General features: G+C 43.9%; 1 protein-coding gene across 4 annotated transcripts in view; it reads right to left on the bottom strand.

The window, feature by feature from the left end:
• irf2b (interferon regulatory factor 2b) overlaps positions 1–15,950 on the bottom strand; it is a 76,000-nt gene that overhangs the window by 18,043 nt on the left and 42,007 nt on the right. For all 4 annotated transcript variants that reach the window (XM_078215074.1, XM_078215075.1, XM_078215076.1 and 1 more), the window contains exons 3-4: positions 14,256–14,348; positions 500–599 (exon numbers count right to left, since the gene is read on the bottom strand). In XM_078215074.1, the coding sequence (XP_078071200.1) occupies positions 500–599; positions 14,256–14,342 (187 nt within the window). In that variant the 5' untranslated portion in view covers positions 14,343–14,348. The remainder of the gene's footprint in view (positions 1–499; positions 600–14,255; positions 14,349–15,950) is intronic.

The raw sequence follows: 15,950 nt of genomic DNA, 5'->3' as shown, positions 1-15,950 counted from the left end.
AAAGCTCGTGATATCAAATATACCTGTTGGACTTTAACCTGATGCTGTGAGACTTCTTACTGTGCCCACTCCAATCCAATGCCGGCATCTCCACATCATGGCTACTTTAGCAGAGAGCCGACATGAACACAATGGGCAAAATGGCCTCCTTTGCTGCTGTAATCATTCTGTGATGCTATGGTTGCGTGAGTATGTACAATCCTTAGCCAGACTTGCCACACAAAGAGAAGTGGATACAAGACAGCTTGGGCAAAGGGAGAAGGAGGAAGAGTTATACAGACAGCTCAGTATATTTGAGTTCATGCTGCCCACCAAGTAGTTCAGGACAGACTTGGAAGGAACAATGGTTTAAGTGTTTCCATCGTCCTGACTGGAGAAGGGTGGCTGGTGACATGGGAGGCCATTTTCAAACTATCAGAATAAAAATTCTCTCAATGACATTCAACAAATATTAAAATATCTTCATGTTTTTGAATTCAGAGGCCCATTATTTATCTACCTGTATGAACTGCCCAGTTTTTAAATAAAGGTGCGTCCTTCTCTACATCCCAGCCATGTCGAGCGGCATGCATCCACGGAATCTGAAAGATCTTCTTTTCCTAGAAAAATATCATAATTAATTTAAAGACAAGTAAATTACATTATATGACAGGCCACACCCTCACTATTTATTTTTAAAAGTCTATATTGTCAGGACACGGGCTTCGTTGGCAAGGTTGGCATTTATTACTCATTCCTAGCTACTCTCGAGAAAGTGGTGTGGGGTCACCTCCTTCAACAGTGCTGCAGTCTTTGTAGTGAAGGTAATCTCACAATTTTGTTCGCTAGGGAGTCGCAGGCTGGATCGGCAACAGCACCTCCTCCATGATCATGCTCAACACCGGTGCTCCACAAGGCTGTGTTCTCAGCCCCCTACCATACTCCTTATACACCTATGATTGTGCAGCCAAAATCCCCTCCAATTCGATTTTCAAGTTTGCTGACGACACCACCGTAGTGGGTCGGATCTCAAACAATGACGAGACAGAGTACAGGAATGAGATAGAGAATCTGGTGCACTGGTGCGGCAACAATAATCTCTCCCTCAATGTCAACAAAATGAAGGAGATTGTCATCGACTTCAGGAAGCGTAAAGGAGAACATGCCCCTGTCTACATCAATGGGGATGAAGTAGAAAGGGTCGGGAGCTTCAAGCTTTTAGGTGTCCAGATCACCAACAACCTGTCCTGGTCTCTCCATACCGACACTATAGTTAAGAAAACCCACCAACGCCTCTACTTTCTCAGAAGACTAAGGAAATTTGGCACGTCAGCTACGACTCTTTCCAACTTTTACAGATGCACCATAGAAAGCATTCTTTCTGGTTGTATCACAGCTTGGTATGACTCCTGCTCTGCCCAAGACCGCAAGGAACTACAAAAGATCATGAATGCAGTCTAAACCAGCCTCCCATCCATTGACTCTGTCTACACTTCCCGCTGCCTCAGCAAAGCAGCCAGCATAATTAAGGACCCCACGCACCCCAGACATTCTCTCTTCCACCTTATTCCTTCGGGAAAAAGATACAAAAGTCTGAGGTCACGTACCAACTGACTCAAGAACAGCTTCTTCCCTGCTGCTTGTCAGGCTTTTGAATGGACTTACCTTGCATTAAATTGATCTTTCTCTACACCCTAGCTATGACTGTAACACTACATTCTGCACTCTCTCGTTTCCTTCTCTATGAACGGTATGTTTTGTCTGTATAGTGCGCAAGAAACAATACTTTTCACTGTCTGTTAATATATGTGACAATAATAAATCAAATCAAATCAAGATGCTGATCCTGTGACAATGACTGAATGGGGATAGATATGTAGGTGTGCCTTGAACCCATTGCCCTTGTCCTTCTAGGTGCTGGAAGTCAGACTTCGGGAGATGCTGCTCAAGAAGTCTTGACGAGTTGCATTCCCTCAGTAGTTTACACTGCAGTCATGGTACACTGATGGTAGAAGGAGCCTCTTGAGTGCAGAAAGGATCTTGGTATAGTTTCACTGTAAAGGTGAATTGTTGGGGTAAGTAGTCCAAGCAGACATAAATACTTGAGTACTTTGAATAGCATAAAAAGGGTTATCCCTGGGAGAAATCGCCTGTGATATGAATAAAACTAAGTTATCGTAACCTGGTTATATTTCTCAATGAGAAATTGCTTTGTTAGCTCAAAGCCTGACCTTGATGGCTGAGGTGTACTCATTGGCCAGGATCTGTTCCAAATAATTTAAACAGCTATCCTGTATGTCTGCAACTTAGGAGTGACTCATTGCGACAACATGTGGATGTGAGCTGCTTTTGTCTGACACAGAAATAATCACACAACAAATTCATTCCTTTGGACGGACAACAGGAAGTCGACTAATCATGCTGCACCTGCTATAACAAGCACTTAACAGCAAGTTGCACTTGCTAAATGTCTTCCACATGGTAAAATGCATGAAGCTGAGAAACCTGCCACTTAGAAACAGTGAAAAGATGTGTTAAAACTCTCCTTGGAGCAACTAAACAGGGAGTGGCAGCAAAAGCATAACTGATAAGTCTCCCTTCGGAAATATTGCAAACAGCATGCAATGCCATTAATTATTAGAGAAGTAGAGACTCTCTAATGGGTCTTCACTCACCTATTTATAACCCAGCAAGTTCATGATTCCTGATACTTATAGCTTATTCCTACTGTACTTGCCAACTGTAGTTGGCAAGCCTTTTCCAGTTTACGCCTCTCCCTCCCAATCTGTTTAAAGTGTTGTCAGTTGAGGTATTGATCAGCTGGTAATCCTGTGCGCAATAACACAATGTATTGGAAGAGTGCCAACTGAGGCAGTGTGTCTCCAATGTTCTTCCTGCTAGACCCAGACAGTGGATAGTGCTTTGTCGTCCTCATGCACTTCAACATGCTATTGGTGCTTATGACCAGGTATTCTCAACATCAGTGTCTGTGCGGAATCTGCACGTTCTACCCATGTCTGCGTGGGTTTCCTCCGGGTGCTCTGGTTTCCTCCTGAGATATTATGGGGTTAAATATCGCATGCTACTGTAAATTGAATTCAAAATGACAAGCTTAAGACATCTGTGATTAACGAGATTACCCATTAATAGTTCTCTTTCTTTCAACATAACCATTTTACGACCTTAGATGTAGTTAACCTGACTAGAGCAAAGGGTGTCTTATCAGCTATATTGTTATCAAACCGCATGTGATTATGAGAATTGTAAAAATACATAAAGGGGGACTATCCCATTATTCAGCGCGCCTTTGCTACCTGACTCCCAGCACTGAATGGAGGTTACGTAGCAAAGGCTTGCCAGCTTGCATATGTAAGAAGAATAAAGAACTTTCGAATCGGACAGCGGTTGGTGTTTTGCCTTTGTATCAAGGACGGAAGAGTCTCGAAAACAAACATAACACTCCCACAGTCTGAAAGACGTCCTGGTTAGGCACATTGGCCGTGCTAAATTCTCCCTTGGTGTACCCGAACAGGCGCCGCAGTATGGCGACTAGGGGATTTTCACAGCAACTTCATTGCAGTGTTAATGTAAGCCTACTTGTGACACTAATAAATGAACCTTAAACTTTAACAAATTAGGTACTTAATTGAACATTCTTTCAGAGCCCTCTTCCCAGTCCAACATCCACCCTCCCCTCCAACCACTCCCCCAACTCATCAATGAATCCACCCTTTCCCCTGAGAGGTGGAGGGTGAAGAAAATAATAATTAGTTTGGATTAATGAAGCTGGTCTCTCTTACATCATTGCTTTCCTCCTATAGGGAATATCTGTACGCCAGCAGGAGCACAGAACTCAGCTGAAGTTAACAGCTCGGTCACTACTGCCTGACTGAGAAAGGAAATATGCTTTAATTGCTCTTTGACTTAGCTTTACAGTCAATATTTGTTTCAAATTCTTCTTAAACTTTCCATGGCCAAAATTCCACAGCTCTCTCAACAGACGCCTGCCAAAACTGCAGAGGAAGTGCAGCTGACAGGTCGGAAGGCGGCCAGGATCCTTCCAGCCTCTTAACATTGAATTAAACAACTTTACATCTTCACCGCCTTTCCTCAGCAGTAGCAGCTGGGGGTCATGGAGCTTGGCCACTGGGTGTCCACATGTCTACCTGCCTTCCCTCCATCACACTCCCAGGCCAAAAAGCACCCCTCTCTTTATCAAGATTTCCTTCCCTGTCAGCCTTTCTTCCACAACCATCTCCACCTCCTTTGGACAAATCTTCTGCTTCCATACTGGTCTCATTCCCAACTGCTTTGCCTTTCTTTTTAATTAATTTACACGACATGAGTGTCTTTGGCTGGGACAACATTTACTGACCCAATGAATGTTGGGTCAAGGGAGAGAGTAAGGTCATCTATGTGCAGACCCACAAGAGATGGGTGAGATCCTAAATGAATATTTCTCATCAGTGTTTACTGTTGAGAAAAGCATGGATGTTAGGGAACTTGGGGAAATAAATAGTGATGTCTTGAGGAGTGTACATATTACAGAGAAGGAAGTGCTGGAAGTCTTAAAGCGCATCAAGGTAGATAAATCCCTGGGACCCGATGAAGTGTATCCCAGTACCTTGTGGGAGCCTAGGGAGGAAATTGTGGGTCCCCTAGCTGAGATATTTGAATCATCGATAGTCACGGGTGAGGTGCCTGAAGATTGGAGAGTGGCAAATGTTGTGCCTTTGTTTAAAAAGGGCTGCAGGGAAAAGCCTGGAAACTACAGGCCGGTGAGCCTCACATCTGTGGTGGGTAAATTGTTGGACGGTATTTTGAGAGACAGGATCTACAGGCATTTAGAGATGCAAGTACTGATTAGGGACAGTCAGCATGGCTTTGTGAGTGGAAAATCATGTCTCACAAATTTGATTGAGTTTTTCGAAGGGGTGGCCAAGAAGATAGATGAGGGCAGTGAAGTTGAGGTTGTCTACATGGACTTTAGCAAGGCCTTTGACAAGGTACCGCATGGTAGGTTGTTGCATAAAGTTAAATCTCACGGGATCCAGGGTGAGGTATCTAAATGGATACAAAATTGGCTTCTTGACAGAAGCCAGAGTGTGGTTGCAGAAAGTTGTTTTTCACACTGGAGGCCTGTGACCAGCGGTGTGCCTCAGGGATCAGTGCTGGACCCACTGTTATTTGTCATTTATATTAATGATTTGGATGAGAATATAGGAGGCCTGGTTAGTAAGTTTGCAGGTGACACTAAGATTGGTGGCATAGTGGACAGTGAAGAAAGTTATCTCCAATTGCAATGGGATCTTGATCAATTGGGCCAGTGGGCTGATGAATGGCAGATGGAGTTTAATTTAGATAAATGCGAGGTGATGCATTTTGGTAGATTGAACCAGGGCAGGGCTTACTCAGTTAATGGTAGGGGAGAGTTACAGAACAAAGAGATCTAGGGGTACATGTTCATAGCTTCTTGAAAGTGGAGTCACAGGTGGACAGAGTGGTGAAGAAGGCATTCGGCATGCTTGGTTTCATCGGTCAGAACATTGAATACAGGAGTTGGAATGTCTTGTTGAAGTTGTACAAGACATTGGTACGGCCACATTTGGAATACTGTGTGCAATTCTGGTAACCCTATTATAGAAAGGATATTATTAAACTAGAAAGAGTGCAGAAAAGATTTACTAGGATGCTACCGGGACTTGGTAGATTGAGTTATAAGGAGAGGCTGGATAGACTGGGACTTTTTTCTCTGGAGCGTAGGAGGCTATGGGGTGATCTTATAGAGGTCTATAAAATAATGAGGGGCATAGATCAGCTAGATAGTCAATATCTTTTCCCAAAGGTAGGGGAATCTAAAACTAGAGGGCATAGGTTTAAGGTGATAGGGGAGAGATAAAAAAGTGTCCAGAGGGGCAATTTTTTCACACAGAGGGTGGTGAGTATCTGGAATAGCTGCCAGAGGTAGTAGTAGAGGCGGGTACAAGTTTGTCTTTTAAAAAGCATTTAGATAGTTACATGGGTACGATGGGTATAGAGGGATATGGGCCAAATGCGGGCAGTTGGGATTAACTTAGAGGTCTTAAAAAAAAGGGCGGCATGGAAACGTTGGGCCAAAGGGCCTGTTTCCAAGCTGTAAACCTCTATGACTCTATGACCATCCCTAACTGCCCTCCATTCCAGAGGGCATTTGAGAGTCAACCACATTACTGTGGATCTGGTGTCAAATGTAGGCCAGCCCACGAAAGGATGGCAGATTTCCTTCCCTAAAGAGACATTAGAGAACCAGATCGGTTTTTCCGACAATCGACAATGGTTTCATGGTCATCATTAAGACTTTTAATTCCAGATTTTTTTCATTGAATTCAAATTTCTGCTGTGTCCCTTTTGCTGTCTTCTTTTTAAAATGATAGAATCCCTACAGTGCAGAAGGAGGCCATTCGGCCCATCGAGCCTACACCGACAACAATCCCACCCAGGCCCTATCCTTGCAACACCACGTATTTACCCTGCTAATCCCCCTGACACTAAAGGTCAATTTAGCATGGCCAATCCACCTAACCCGCACATCTTTTGTCGCTGACTCTGTCAAAGATACGGTAAAATTGGGAGGTTCATGGGGTACTGAATGACATCAAAATAAAGAGAAAGAGGCTTCGGAGAGGCTGGCAGTACTAATCCAGATGGGGTTGCATCCTTGGCTGCTGATAGAAGTAAGGGAGGAAGCTGCAGAGTTGGTGACCACAATCTTCCAATCTTCCTTAAAAAAGAGAGGTGCCAGGGGACTGGGGAATTGCAAATGTAAGAAGTTTAACAACACCAGGTTTAAGTCCAACAGGTTTATTTGGTAGCAAAAGCCACACAAGCTTTCGGAGCTCTAAGCCCCTTCTTCAGGTGAGTGGGAATTCTGTTCACAAACAGAGCATATAAAGACACAAACTCAATTTACATGAATAATGGTTGGAATGCGAATACTTACAACTAATACAACTGTTTGTAATATTTATTAATGATCTGGATGAGGGTATAGTTGGGTGGATTAGCAAATTTGCTGATGACACCAAAGTCGGTGGTGTGGTAGACAGTGAGGAAGGGTGTCGTAGTTTGCAGGAAGACTTAGACAGGTTGCAAAGTTGGGCCGAGAGGTGGCGGATGGAGTTTAATGCGGAGAAGTGTGAGGTAATTCACTTTGGTAGGAATAACAGATGTGTTGAGTATAGGGCTAACGGGAGGACTTTGAATAGTGTGGAGGAGCAGAGGGATCTAGGTGTATGTGTGCATAGATCCCTGAAAGTTGGGAATCAAGTAGATAAGGTTGTTAAGAAGGCATATGGTGTCTTGGCGTTTATTGGTAGGGGGATTGAATTTAGGAGTCGTAGCGTTATGTTGCAACTGTACACAACTCTGGTGCGGCCGCACTTGGAGTACTGTGTGCAGTTCTGGTCCCCACATTACAGGAAGGATGTGGAGGCTTTGGAGAGGGTGCAGAGGAGGTTTACCAGGATGTTGCCTGGTATGGAGGGGAGATCCTATGAGGAGAGGCTGAGGGATTTGGGATTGTTTTCGCTGGAAAGGCGGCGGCTAAGAGGGGATCTTATTGAAACATATAAGATGATTAGAGGTTTAGATAGGGTGGATAGTGATAGCCTTTTTCCTCTGATGGAGAAATCCAGCACGAGGGGGCATGGCTTTAAATTGAGGGGGGGTAGTTATAGAACCAATGTCAGGGGTAGGTTCTTTACCCAGAGGGTGGTGAGGGATTGGAATGCCCTGCCAGCATCAGTAGTAAATGCGCCTAGTTTGGGGGCGTTTAAGAGATCCGTAGATAGGTTCATGGACGAAAAGAAATTGGTTTAGGTTGGAGGGTCACAGTTTTTTTTTAACTGGTCGGTGCAACATCGTGGGCCGAAGGGCCTGTTCTGCGCTGTAATGTTCTATGTTCTATGTTCTATGTTCTAATCAAGTCTTTAAGAAACAAATGTTGCAAATGTTACAGCCTTGTCTGAAAAAGGAGAGAAGGAGAAACCTAACTATTATAGGGCAGTCTGTAAATAATGTGCTAATAAAGGAGAGCCAGCATGGACTTATTACAAGCAAATCATGCTCAGTGAATTGCTTTTTGAAGAAATCACCGAGAGGTGATGAGGGCAGTGCAGTTGATTTTGTGCATTTCAAATGACATTTCATAACGAGTCACATGAGGCTTCACTGTATGCTAATACATGTGACAATAATAAAAATCAAATGCTAGCAAAATTAAAGCCTATGCGATAAACAGGGCAACAGCAGCATGGATGCAAAGAAGGCTGAGGGATAGGAAACAGAGAATTGTTTTTCAGTCCAGAGGGAGGGATACAGTCGAGTTCCCCAAGGAATCACTGCTGTTTTTCATCTACATTGCTGACTTGAGCTGAGGGGTACAGGCCACAATCTCAAAACCTGCAGATGGTACAAAACTCAGTGGGGAGACTATAGCCTAGTGGTATTATCGCTAGACAATTCATCCAGAAAGTCAGCTAATGTTCTGGGGAGCCGGGTTCGAATCCCACCATGGTGGAATCCGGCAGATGGTAGAATATGAATTCAATTTTTTTTAAATCTGGAATTGAGAATCTACTGATGACCATGAAACCATTGTCGATTGTCGGAAAAACCCATCTGGTTCATAATGTCCTTTAGGGAAGGAAATCTGCCGTCCTTATCTATTCTGGCCTACATGTGACTCAAGAGCCACAGCAATGTGGTTGACTCTCAACTGCCCTCTGAAATGGTCTAGCAAACCACTCAAGGGCAACTAAGGATGGGCAATAAATGTTGGCCAGCCAGCAATGCCCATGTCCCACGAAAGAATAAATAACCAACTTGGAAGTGCATTCGACAGTAAAGAAGATTGTGATGGACTTCAAGAGGCAGGCAGGAGGAATGGGCAGTCACATGGCAGATATCATTCAACTCAAAAGAATAGGAAGAATGAAGAAAGACAATACATGCTACATGGTCAGAAAGACTTGCATTTCTATAGTACCTTTCACAACCACTGGGTATCTCAAAGTGCTTCACAATGAATGAAGAACTTATTGGGGTGGAGTCGCTGTTGTAATGTAGAAAATGCATTCAGCAAACACTCACAACAAGAATGTGATGACAAACAGATAATCTGTTTTCTTAACACAGGAATTTAGGAAATAAGAGCAGAAGGTCATTCGACCTCTCAAGCATTAATCTAGATCATGGCTGATCTTCCACCTCAACACAATTTTCCCACACTATCCCTTCTTTAATATCCCTGGGAAATATTTTTAGCATCCAGAAATCTATCAAACTCTGCCTTGAACATACTCAATGATCAAACAACACACCTCCCCGTGGTAGAACATTCCAAAGATTCACCACCCTCTCAGTGAAGACATTTCTCTTCATCTCAGTCCTAAATGGCCTACTTCTTCTTCTGAGAGTGTGTCCCTGGTTCTGGCCCCAGCCATGGGAAACATCCTTCCTGCGTTTACTCTGTCAAGCACTACAAGAATTCTATATCCTTCAATGAAATCATTTCTCATTGTTCTGAACTCTGGAGAATACAGGCCCAGTCTCCTTAGTCTCTCCTCATCAGACAATCCAACCATCCCAGGAATCAATCTGGTGAAGCTTTATTGCATTCTCTCTATTACAAATATAACCTTCTTTGGGTAAGGGCACCAAAACTGTACACACTACTTCAGGTGCAGTCTGGCCAAGACTTTATACAATTGCAACAAGACTTCCTTATTCCTATACTCAAAGTCTCTTGCAATAAGGCCAGCATACCATTTGCACTTTCTAATTGTTTGTTGAAACAGCATCAGCATGTTAGCTTTCAGTGAATCATGAACAAGGGCACCCAGAGGTCCCTTGGGCATCAACAGCTGGGATACATCAGCAGGGGATATAAGAACATAAGAACATAAGAAATAGGAGCAGGAGTAGGCCATCTGACCCTTCGAGCCTGCCCCGCCATTCAACAAGATCATGGCTGATCTGAAGCGAATCAGTTCCACTTACCAGCCTGCTCCCCATATGCCCTAATTCCCTTATCGATCAGAAAACTATCTACCCGTGATTTAAACATATTCAACGAGGAAGCCTCCACCACTTCAATGGGCAGAGAATTCCAGAGATTCACTACCCTCTGAGAGAAGAAGTTCCCCCTCAACTCTGTTCTGAACCGGCCCCCCCTTATTTTGAGGCTGTGCCCTCTAGTTCTGGTTTCCCTTCTAAGTGGAAAGAATCTCTCCACCTCTACCCTATCCAACCCCTTCATTATCTTATATGTCTCTATAAGATCATCCTTCTAAACTCCAACGAGTACAGACCCAATCTGTTTAATCTCTCCTCATAAGCTACACCCCTCATCTCCGGTATCAACCTGGTGAACCTTCTCTGCACTCCCTCCAAGGCCAATATATCCTTTCGCAAATAAGGGGACCAAAACTGCACACAGTACTCCAGTTGCGGCCTCACCAGTGCCTTGTACAGTTGCAGCAAGACCTCCCTGTTTTTATATTCTATCCCCCTCGCGATAAAGGCCAACATTCCATTCGCCTTCTTGATCACCTGCTGCACCTGCAGACTGAGATTTTGCGATTCATGCACAAGGACCCCCAGGTCCCTCTGCACAGTCGCACGATGTAATTTTTCTCCATTTAAATAATATTCCAATTTACTATTATTTCTTCCAAAGTGGATAACCTCACATTTGCTAACGTTATATTCCATCTGCCAGATCCTTGCCCACTCGCTCAGCCTATCCAAATCTCTCTGCAGACTTTCCGCGTCCTCCATGCAATTCGCTTTCCCACTCACCTTCGTGTCATCAGCAAACTTGAATACCCTACATTCAGTCCCCTCCTCCAGATCATCTATGTAAATGGTAAACAATTGAGGCCCCAGCACCGATCCCTGCGGCACGCCACTGGTCACCAACTGACAACCAGAAAAGCACCCATTTATCCCAACTCTCTGCTTCCTGTTAGATAGCCAATCCCCAATCCACGCCAACACCTTACCCCGAACTCCGTGTACCCCAATCTTCTGCAGCAACCTTTTGTGAGGCACCTTATCAAACGCCTTCTGGAAATCTAAAAACACCACATCCACCGGTTCCCCTCTGTCAACCGCACTAGTGACATCTTCATAAAAGTCCAGTAGATTCGTCAAACACGACTTTCCCTTCATGAATCCATGCTGCGTCTGCTTGATCGAACCATTCTTATTCAGGTGCTCTGTTATTTCCTCTTTAATAATGGACTCTAGCATCTTCCCAACTACGGACGTTAAGCTAACCGGCCTGTAGTTACCCGCCTTTTGTCTACTTCCTTTTTTAAACAGCGGCGTAACAGTAGCTGTTTTCCAGTCAGCCGGCACTACCCCAGAGTCCAGCGAATTTTGATAAATTACTACTAACGCATCTGCTATTACCTCAGCCATTTCTTTCAGTACCCTGGGATGCATTCCATCCGGGCCCGGGGACTTGTCTACCTTCAGTCCTATTAGTCTACCAAGCACCACCTCCTTAGTAACAGTAATTGTATTAAGGACCTCCCCTCCCACCAACTCTCGATCTCTAATATTCGGCAAACTATTTGTGTCTTCCACCGTGAAGACCGACACAAAGAACTTATTTAAAGTCTCAGCCATTTCCTCGTTTTCCACTATTAAATCCCCCCTCTCATCTTCCAAGGGTCCAACATTCACTCTAGCCACTCTATTCCTTTTTATATACTTGTAAAAACTTTTACTATCATTTTTCATATTTTGAGCTAGTTTAGTTTTATAATCTATCTTTCCTTTCTTAATCGCTTTCTTAGTCGTTCTTTGTTTTTCTTTAAAGCTTTCCCAATCCACTAATTCTCCACTATTTTTGGCCACTCTGTACCCATCTGATTTTATTTTAATACTCTCCTTTATTTCCTTCGTTATCCACGTCCGGTTATCCTTTTTCTTACAGCCCTTCTTTATCACCGGAATATATTTTTGCTGAGTACTTAAAAAAATCTCCTTAAAAATCCTCCACTGTTCCTCAGCTGTCCTACCTACCAGTCTGCTCGCCCAGTCTACATTAGCCAATTCCACCCTCATCCTATCGTACTCCCCTCTGTTCAAGCAGAGGACACTGGTTTGGGACCCTACTTTCTCACCCTCCATCTGTATCAGAAATTCCACCATATTATGATCACTCATCCCAAGAGGATCCTTCACAAGGGACCTTTCGCAAGGTTCTCGATTGGTGTCTCCCAAGCACTTTTTTTTAATACAATCAGCTTTGCGCCGGAAATTCTCCAGGCCCGCAAGTGTCTCCAGCCCCCCTTCCCTGCTGGGATTGGTGCCCAGCTGCAGGTTTTACAATTGCTCCCCACTAACGGGCAATAGGCATCCTCACCCCACTGGTGGGGACAGAGGCCATTCAGGCACCCCTGGGAGGTCGGGGATAATGGGGCTGCCCCTTGGGCAGTGCCAGCCTGGCAGTGCCAGGCTGGCACTACCCAGGGGGCAAACTGGCACTGTCCACCAGACACCATGACCAGGCAGTGCCAATGGGGCGGGGCCAGGTCAACTGGTGTGGGGTGGGACCCACTGCCACTCTGAAGGTGGGATCAGTGGGAGAGGCAGGGAGGAGGGTGATCGAAGCTAGTCATAGAAAGGGGGGGGGGGGGGGGAGGGTTCAGGCCTGGTCATCAGGGTGGGGGAAGGCAGGAAGGCCAGCGATCAGGGGGAGTTCCAGGGAGGCCAGTGATCGAGGGGAGTTCCAGGGAGGCCAGCGATCGGAGGGAGGGCCACTGCGCATGCGCGATCTCCACACTGACGGTTGGGCGCAGTGGCCCGCTCAGCACTATGCTGCCGACCTCTCAGGCAGGATAAGGCTCCATTTTTCAAAGTGAATCACGCTATGGCATGCTGCAATGCTCAGATTGTCGGAGATTCATTTAGTAAGTGTGCCCAAAAAACGGGCGAGAAATACTCCCGTTTTCCTGCCCATTGGGCACTTCATTCTGTTTTGGGAGAATCCCAGCCAACATTTCCCAATCTCTCATTATTTAAACTCGGCATTTCTGATTTCCTGCCACTGTGGATAACTTCACATTTTTTCCACATTATATTCCATCTGCCACGTTCTTTCCCATTCACTTTGCCCTATCTAAATCCCCTTGAAGCCTCTTTGCACCCTCCTCACAACACACATTCCCACCTAGTTTTGTGTCATCAGCAAACCTGGAAATATTACATTTGGTCCCCACATCCAAATTATTGATACCGATTGTGAATAGTTGGAGCCCAAGCACTTGCAATACCCCACTAGTCACAGCCTGCCAACCTGAGAATGACCCATTTATTCCGACTCTCTCTGCCCATTAACTAATTCTCTAGAATCCATAAGTCGACTTTGCAGTCTTCATTCCCACTTGCTATGAAATCCTCACTCATGTCCATATTCTTTGATATTTTTAATATCGGGAAATCCATCAAACTCTGCCTTGAACATGCTCAAAGACTAAACATCCACACCCATGAGACAAGAGTGGATGGTATAAAAGCCTTGGGTGACGCCTTAGTATTTCTGCAGGAAGTCCAAATCTTGCAAGTCGCAGAGATGGACCCCCCTGAGTGGCAACATTGAGCAAAGTGAGCCGTGCATTTCTGGCATACTCCATGCCAGTATATTACCTACAATTCCATTTGCACTGCTGACAATTCCTCATCTGTCACTATAATGAACACAGGGCAATGACCATGCACTCAATGCGGAGAAATGGCTGAAGGCAATTTGAAGGAAACAAAAATCAAGCCAAAGATGGGCAGATGAGGGTGAGGTGAAAATAAAAAACTTGAAAGAGGGTGTGAAAGAAGATTAGGGATGTGATGCGGTGACGGCATTCAAGAGAGAGTTCCCGAGCATCAGAACAAAACGTTGGAAACATGGTCACCAATGGCGAGGTAAGAGGGGAAGGGAGATGCTCAGAAGGCTGGATCAGTGGAATAGTGCATTGGAATGGGAGCAATAATGGGAATGCAGATTCCAGGGATCAAGATAACAGGAAAGACAGGACAACTGGCATAATCCCTCATCCTGGCACACAGGACTGGAGCCCACCCACTCTCTATGTCAACAGATACACTTTAATTTCACAATAAAACAGTGAGTCCCTGCTGCAGCTTCAGACTCATATTGACCCGATAAACTAAAGAAGCTGATCCGAAGCATTAAATCGTGCAGCATTTTCTGAAAATACCGGAGCCCTTACCTTGTTCAGCCATTTCAAACCGGGTATTTTATTTGAATTTATTTGTTCTTCTAGCCATGGGCGCATACGCATTCTCTCCACTGGCATTGCCACCTAAAATAAAACAGAAAGCAGGAGACGTATTCAGTATTAAACAGTGATAAAGTTACCTTCTGCAACACATTACTCTCCCTAATGTGACGTTAGTGTATCTTTAAGAGATTTTTTTTTAAAATCATGATCTCTGCAGCTCTCACAGTCGGTGTTTCTCAGCTCACAGCCTTAGCTGATGTCATTATGTTGCCGGGCTGACTATGATGAGTCCTATTATTGCTACTTAAGTGGGTTAAATGGAGTTGTTTGTGTTTACTCTGAGATTAGTTGTATGATCCTGCATTGTTAGGAGGATGGTCATGTGTTTTTGGACAGTTTTTATTCAGTGAGTTTAAGGTGTCATTTTGTCTTTGGCTGCAGTTGGGTTTTAACAGGGATAGCAAGCTGAACAGAAGTCTCTCTCTCCCTGTTTTATTTGGAAATGCTGCTGGTGATCTTAAAGCAAGGTTTTGCCTTCCTGAAGGAAAGAATCTGCTGTCAGTAGTTTGCCTAAAATCCCTGATGTTCTGGGAAGCTGTTCTGACTTCAACCTGTTCTGAGTGAATCAAGCTGAGAGTTTTCAATTCTCCAAACAAAGGACTCAATTTCCAGTATCACGAGGGCATTAGTCTGTGCTGTGTTAAACCCGTGAAAAGAGTTTTTTGTCTGTGAGATTGAGTTCATTGGAGCATTGTGGATATCTTTGTTAAGGATTATACATTATCATGATTGTTTGTTTCTTGTTTGTAATTGATAAAAGTTCTTGCTAATTTTCTTATGATACATGTTAACTATATCCTTAAATAAACTTTTGATTTGATTTATTATTGTCACATGTATACAATGAAAAGCATTGTTTCTTGCGTGCTATACAGACAAAGCATACCGCTCATAGAGAAGGGAACGAGTGCAGAATGTAGTATTACAAAAGCTCCCTAGTGGGTCACTTGAATCTTAGCTGAAGTGAAACCTCTCATGCTTATCCTAGCCAAATTCAAGATGCAAAACTTATGATCCATAGAACATTTTGGAGTTCCTAACCTGAACCATAACACTCATGAAAGAGGAAATCAAAACAATAGATGAGGGATTTTCCTTTCCCATTGTGCTGTGAAATCCAGGTGTTGAGTTCATTAATACATTTTCACCCTTTTCTTCCCTTACCAGAAGTTAATGTTGTTTTATTTATATAACAGAATGGTTAGTTTAATTTCAGAAGACCCATTTTCTGACCATTGTTAAAATCCACGAGACAACAAACATTCCAACTGAACCCAAATTACCGAATGACCCCCAACAAAAGAAAAACAATGGACAAAATTTCACTTTTCAAAACTTTTATCGAATAACCAACCAAAATTTACATAAAGCAAAAATTTACAGAAAAATCCTAATCATTATAAATTATATTAAACAGCAATCCACTCAGTATATATGGCACCAATTGAGGAGGTCTCCACTTCCTCATCAAAATTTCATTCTTGACATAATAATACTCAGAGACCTTCTCAGCCTCTGTCTCAGAACACACTGGCTGAGAGGAACACTTCAAACCAGTGTGTCTGTTATGCCTCAACCAAGGAAAATCTAACAATTCACCACTGTCCCCATCCAAGTCCTTGA

The sequence above is a fragment of the Mustelus asterias genome, chromosome 6 (genome assembly GCF_964213995.1).
Source record: "Mustelus asterias chromosome 6, sMusAst1.hap1.1, whole genome shotgun sequence".
Lineage (NCBI taxonomy): Eukaryota > Metazoa > Chordata > Chondrichthyes > Carcharhiniformes > Triakidae > Mustelus > Mustelus asterias.
The sequence above is the reverse complement of the archived record's forward strand: the minus strand, read 5'-3'. Positions and strand labels throughout refer to the sequence as shown.